The 6,172-nt window shown below is 40.2% G+C and overlaps 1 protein-coding gene across 1 annotated transcript; it reads right to left on the bottom strand.

The window, feature by feature from the left end:
• Nucleotides 1-1,821: 1,821 nt before the first annotated feature.
• On the bottom strand, nucleotides 1,822-6,141 carry eef1akmt2 (EEF1A lysine methyltransferase 2). Its single transcript, XM_076075882.1, has 6 exons — nucleotides 5,986-6,141; nucleotides 5,608-5,673; nucleotides 5,322-5,436; nucleotides 4,763-4,870; nucleotides 3,177-3,393; nucleotides 1,822-2,103 (listed from the first exon to the last, which is right to left on the bottom strand). Exons 1-6 carry the CDS (start codon nucleotides 6,096-6,098, stop codon nucleotides 2,006-2,008), a joined length of 717 nt encoding a protein of 238 aa, XP_075931997.1. The 5' UTR covers nucleotides 6,099-6,141; the 3' UTR covers nucleotides 1,822-2,005.
• Nucleotides 6,142-6,172: the final 31 nt, after the last annotated feature.

Raw genomic sequence — 6,172 nt, 5'->3', positions numbered from 1 at the left:
GGAAAACTTCACCGCTAACGTTACATGGTGGAGTAATTCAAATCAATCCACAGAAATCCTGTTAGGATCACTTCAAGCGTGTTTCCAGGGAAATGGAGTGAGAACAAACACAAATATTTGCAGTATCACACTTGAGAGGTTAAAATGAAAGCATGGCATTCACGCTGGTAGGGCAGCCAGTGGGTTATGGCATCACGTCTAAAAACCCATATGTTCTTATTATGAGTGGAATAAAAGCGGAGCTTCAGATGTGTGTGCCAACCCAAAAGCCATGAAAGTGCTGACGGTGGTAAATGTACTGCACAGCACACTTCAGCCCAGCAAGATCTTAAGTTGTTTTTTTACTTCACGGTAGATGGTAATACTTTTTAAGATGAGAGACAGAAACGGTTCAAAAACTGGCTTCCTGAATTAATCTACAGTGCACAGTGGAGCATGTCTCAAACACATGGTCAAGATACATATTCAGTTTTTAAATAACGAACACACATTTAACTGCCAGCACCCATTTCGTAATCTCTAGATACTTTTTTTTTACCCACATACGTTTTAAGCAACTAAGCTTGACAAAGACAAGTATGGATTTGTCAGAATGATCCTTAATTACTGTTGCAGATATATTGTATGTATACTATTTAAGATTATTTACATGCAGTACTTGTTTATTTCTCTTTTCTTACTATGTTTTTATGCACCAAAATGCCACGGTATAAACTCAATGTATGTGAATAATCCTGATTTTAATTCAAGAGCAATCCACTGTTAGGAATAATGTTTTCATGGAAAAACCCATGACTTTGTTTTGGAAAACAGGTTTGCGGTGTAGTCTGTTTCTTAGCAACTGCACCTGTACAAGGGAAATGAGTAGGCTGCAGTACATTCAAAGAGGTACTGTAGCTCCAGTACTTATTAAAATGTAATTACACAATAAGAAAACACTCAAAGATCTGTCTAACCATATGTTTTGTTTAGGTGAGCGTGAATGTTGACAAAGGTAAAGGAGATATTTAATGAAGGTTTCACTTCATGGGAAAATGTGGGCATAATATGCACATCCAGGCAGGATATCCAGGGCCTTGTTAAATTCCAGGCAGCAAATCTTGTAAAGCTTGAATGTGTTTACTCAACATCGACGGTCCCATTGGACCACTGGCCCAGCTTGCAATTAGAGTCCGGAGTTTGACAGTTATTAACGATGTCATTAAGGAAGTAAATGGCAGACAGGCTTCTCTTGCACAGAAGGCACGGCACATATTCATTATGTCAGAAGTTCTTGATCATGGTCCTCGGGACCCCAAGCTCTGCTGGCTTCCAGTTGAGCCAATTAGGTACAGGCTTCTTTTCACATGACATGAAAGATGGATGCAATTCATTATTTACTAAGACAGGACAGTGGTGTTCAAACTGCGGGTCAGGACTCTCAACTGCAAAGTAATTTGAGGGGCTATAAGATGATTTATGGAACGGGAAGAAATGTTCAGTGCAAAGTATTGTGAATATCCTCTTTCTCTTCTAGCCCTTTTGTAAAATGAATACAGAACACGTTTTAGCCTTTAGGCTAAAAATCAAACAGAGACTGAATAATCGTGTGGCTGAACTATTTCTACAAGTGGCCTCAGAAAAGCAACGTTAGTCAAAAAAGTGTGGGTGAGTTCACATTTGAAAGTGCCACAAGACATGGAGGAACCTACATTACATCAAGGGTCAGAGAGAACTATTATTCAATTGTACATCTTCATTTTCTGCGTAACAGTATCAAATATTACTGAACAATTTCATACAAATGTGACAGATGGATCAAGGCAAAAATAATACGACAGCAACAAAACCAAAACTATATTTATTTCAAGAGAATTCCACTCAGTTACACTGTCATTACACAATTTAGAAGTGAATCAAGTGTTGTAATAAAAAAAGTATGTACAGTAATTATGATTTCCTGTGATTAACAAGAAAAAAAATAAAATTGATAACACAGAAAAAGTATCCTCTGGGCACATGTGAGTCAATGTATTCGCTTGAAGATGAGGGCTGTCACACTGTTGCCCTTCTTGCCTCCAAATTGGAAGCTTGGTGTAGGCAACTCCTCTACAAACTCAAATCCTGTGAGGCAACACAGAGAAAATGTGCAGGTTAAGATAATAGAACATCAACATTGTCGTCTTAAACACAAGATACCCGGAAGCTTTTCTTGTTGACTTGTGGCTACAGAGGGTTAGGAGAAGAACTCCGAGTCAAGAACTATCCATCCACCATCTGTGGCGCTTCCTGGGGCCTTGTAAAGAGAGGCCTGTCAGTGTGACAGATGAGACCTCAAAGCCCTTCGGCCCCCTGCAGGCTCTCCAGAGTGACTACACTTAGAAGAGTGACAGCTAATGGAAGCTTGCCGGGATTCTGACTTGTTGTTGCCTGAAGTTTAACAAGGTGCCAGCAAACTGTGTCTGTGCTTTGACTGTGGGTCTCACAACAAAACTGTTTTCCCATCGTGAGAACACATTCACACCACTGCACATATCCACTTAAAAAGGTGCCCTGTGGAGTCGTCTTGTAAACCAATACAAGTTATGTTTACATCCAGTCTCACCAAAACCCATTGTGTATATCCTTGAGCTCTAACAAACATGTCAAATGTATTTCATGTATAAAACAAAACAAGTATTGCTGAATATCTTGGCGTGTTACCACCACCTGTAGATCAGTGAAACAGTGTGAAACCATTGGCAGGACTGTGTAGTGCTCCACCCGGATGCAGGTGACATGTGCGTCCTCATGCACATGCATGAGATAAAGAAAATGAGGACCCAGTCATAGAAAAAACGCTTCAGAGTGCTACGAGAGGTCAAAAACTCCTTGGGGAACCTTTAATATGATGAGCAAACCTGTTATATACATTTTTAGATTTTTAATGCATTTTCATCTCCAGGCAGCTATTTATTTGGCAACAACTACCAAGTAGCTAACCAGATTGTAAGGCTTCTTAAATCAGTGACGTAAAAATGGATCAATTCTGAATTACGTGTCTCATTGAGTGGGTTTGTGGAGAGTCAATCTACCTTGTATGACGGTGGGATAGTCCTATGCAGCACTCTCACAAAGAAATTAACGAGATTCAACAGAATCTTTAAAAAAAATAAATGATCACACATACAATAAACAATTCAAGTGTTTCCCCTTACCTTCACTGAATCGGTCCAGCAGCTGCTCTTTTGTCCAGTTACAGGAAGTGATGGCGAAGAATCCTTTGTCCTTGAGAGCATCTTTCAGAACTTGGAGATACAGTTTTTTGTTGTCCTTAGAGCTGTCCGGGTTCAAGCTTATTGCATCGAATGTGCCTTTGTCGATGCAGACATCAAAACCTTTGAGCTCACCGTGGCAGTTTAAGAAATCCATCTCCTAAAACACGCACACAAAAAAAGTCAGCAGTTAAGGAAATGTCTGTGAGCAACCTTACAGCAAATATGACGCCTTATGCTTAGTCTGACTCTTTAGATGTGGGGTAAACTATACAGCCACCTGGAGAAGATATCTTTCAGCATCAACCAAGATGAAACGAGTTATACCTCACTGTTTAACTACAACACTAAACTCCAACTGCCGACATGACAGCCGTTAATTCTGCAGAGGTTGCTGACCTACCATACCAGCGGTGAAAGGAGCCCTTTATTAGAACCAAGGGCAGAACACCAGACCTCTGGGGAGAGCTCAAGAGCCACATACTCACAAACCATGGGTCACAGAATGCGTGCTCTATGACGATCAAGAGATTCAGTTGAGAGAAAAAATGCCTCCATATTCTTGCAACTGATCAGCGTTAAATTTGAGTGTGAAAGAAACTGAGATGATGTTAAAAGAATGTATAAAAATGACATAATGACTAAAGAGCTTGACATAATGACCTTTAATTAAAGGTAAGACCCGTCGAAGAAGCATTTTTACCCTTTACCATGTGGCTCAAACTCCTCACACTCCATTCAAGGCTACACAAGCACATCCACACTAATTATTTTGGCAATCTGCAGCGTTAAAGAAATACCAACATAATATTTCTCTCTCTCTCACACATACACACAGACTCGTACTACCACTGTGCTCCCCCTGTCCAGCTACGGTCAATATTGACTTCAGTAGAAGGCTTTCTGTCCAAGCAAAGCATATGGTCACAGGCGTGTGATGCATATAACATATATGCAACTGTACTTTGCACACAGGAGAGGAACGCTCACTCATCACATCCCTTATTTATAACTTGTTTTTCTTGCATATATATGTCAGAAGATGTGTTAAATCCTGCCAATTCATTTCAGGTGGTTTAATCTGAATGGTGGGCAGACTTCCATCATGTTCGGGGGCCGTCTTCCCGTCCAACTATCCCACATAGTAAACACAGGAGAGTTTCCGCCGGCCTTCCCAGGCTGGCTCACAGTATGCTGAAAGCTATGTTGTATTATTGGCATTTAGGAATAGAGGGGATTCATTTTGTGTCAATAGCAGATTTGTGCATGGCATAAGATCCACCAAGTACACTAAAATATTACACTGCAGTGCTCAACTGGAGTGAATTTTAAATTTTGCAGAAAATGTTGATTCATGCTGTTCTCCTGGCACTACAAGTACTCACACAGTACACCCGTGATCAATTCAAAATGTGAATGATATCATTCAATATCCTGTAGCAGCTACATGTGTTGTGATACTTGTGTAAGTCAGTTAATTAACTGAGAAGTAATGTTTTAGTTTTAATGACAAACAAAAGCGAACCGACCTTTACAGTGACATGCGTCAAGTCCTCCGCCTGCAGAACGTTTCGGGCCAATTCTACAGACGCTGGAGAATAATCTATCCCGGTCAGAGTCCTGCATCCGTGTTTAGCCTTGACACACACACACACACACACAAAAAAAGGAGCTAAGCTTATCAACTGTCTTAGAAAAGTTCAAGGAAAGTTCATCAAAGTAAAGCTAGCCGTCTTTACAAACTCTCAATTAAAGACCCAGATCACCTAAATAACAAACATTTTCCATTAAACCCGTAGAGGTTTTAGTCATGCTGAATATATTTGGCTGAGTTTTGAGATTGCTGAGACTTCAATCATCATCCCAATACATTGGAGATGGAAGGCATTCGGATTGTTGGTTTCTAAGCGTTGAAAAATCTAACAAAAAATGTGAGCATCCATTAACAATATCCCTGTTACCCTGGATAATCCACAGATGTTGCTTTAATGATCGGTTGTGATTTTGGTGAAGTGACCCTTTAAAAACACCCAAACAAAGCCTGCAAATTAAAAATCATAATAATGTCAAAATGTACTCTGTTCACACCAGTTCAACTAAAAAGGCTCCATTTCCAGTGCCAATGTCAAGAATGGCAGCGTCTGCTGGGATCTTAGCTTTGTCCATCCATCGCAGCACACGGCTCATGCTTTCCTCACCAAACCTTACAAGATGATGGAAACACAGACCTTATTAATGAGACAATAACACTGCAATAAACACATCTTATTATGAATCATTACATTTTGACAACACTGATACTAATACTGTAATATCCAGTGGGTTAATTCTGGCTATGGACATGACAGCATTGCAATACTGTGAATATGATTACCATATCTCACCAACATCCCCAATGTCTGCGAATGTCTCCAGTTCTTTCTGGTATGCATCTTCCCAACTGCAGAAAAAAAGACACTGACAATTAGTTATAGAAACACTATGAGCACAGATGACACGCTGCTACATTAGCAACATGGTAAAGTGTGGTGCAACAAATAAACGTAAGTAGCTTGATTCAAGTTCATATCAATTGTTGATTGAAGTTTAACATATACAAATATTTCATATTGTTTTTAACAGCGTCAGTTAACTTTATTAACCAATAGCTCTGTCGCTAGCTGTGGAGAATAGCAACAACAACCAACCACCATGATCCTAAATTAACGTTAATAACGGATCACAAGACTACCGTTAACGCTACCGAGCTTACTATTCTTTCGTTCCGAGTTTTGAAGGTTCAAAATCGGTATCTGAGCCGCTGTCGTCCTCTTGGTCCGATATATTTCCACGTTTCACCTCCACGCTTTCTGCAGCGACTTCCATGCTGGCTGGCAAGTCGTCGTCGCAGAACTACAGTTCCCAGAAGACATTGCGCTTGAGGAGGGTGCTTGGAAACG

The sequence above is a fragment of the Anarhichas minor genome, unplaced genomic scaffold, assembly GCF_050575085.1.
Source record: "Anarhichas minor isolate MPS153535 unplaced genomic scaffold, ASM5057508v1 ptg000054l, whole genome shotgun sequence".
Lineage (NCBI taxonomy): Eukaryota > Metazoa > Chordata > Actinopteri > Perciformes > Anarhichadidae > Anarhichas > Anarhichas minor.
The sequence above is the reverse complement of the archived record's forward strand: the minus strand, read 5'-3'. Positions and strand labels throughout refer to the sequence as shown.

Bases quoted from the DNA above. Each gene is read 5' to 3' on its own strand.
- eef1akmt2 (XM_076075882.1), bottom strand. From the start codon at position 6,098: ATGGAAGTCGCTGCAGAAAGCGTGGAGGTGAAACGTGGAAATATATCG. The intron at 4,871-5,321 runs GTGTGAACAGAG...GTGTGTGTCAAG, and splicing joins GAGCCTTTTTAGTTGAACTG to GCTAAACACGGATGCAGGAC. The intron at 2,104-3,176 runs GTAAGGGGAAAC...GTTGCCTCACAG, and splicing joins GCTGGACCGATTCAGTGAAG to GATTTGAGTTTGTAGAGGAG.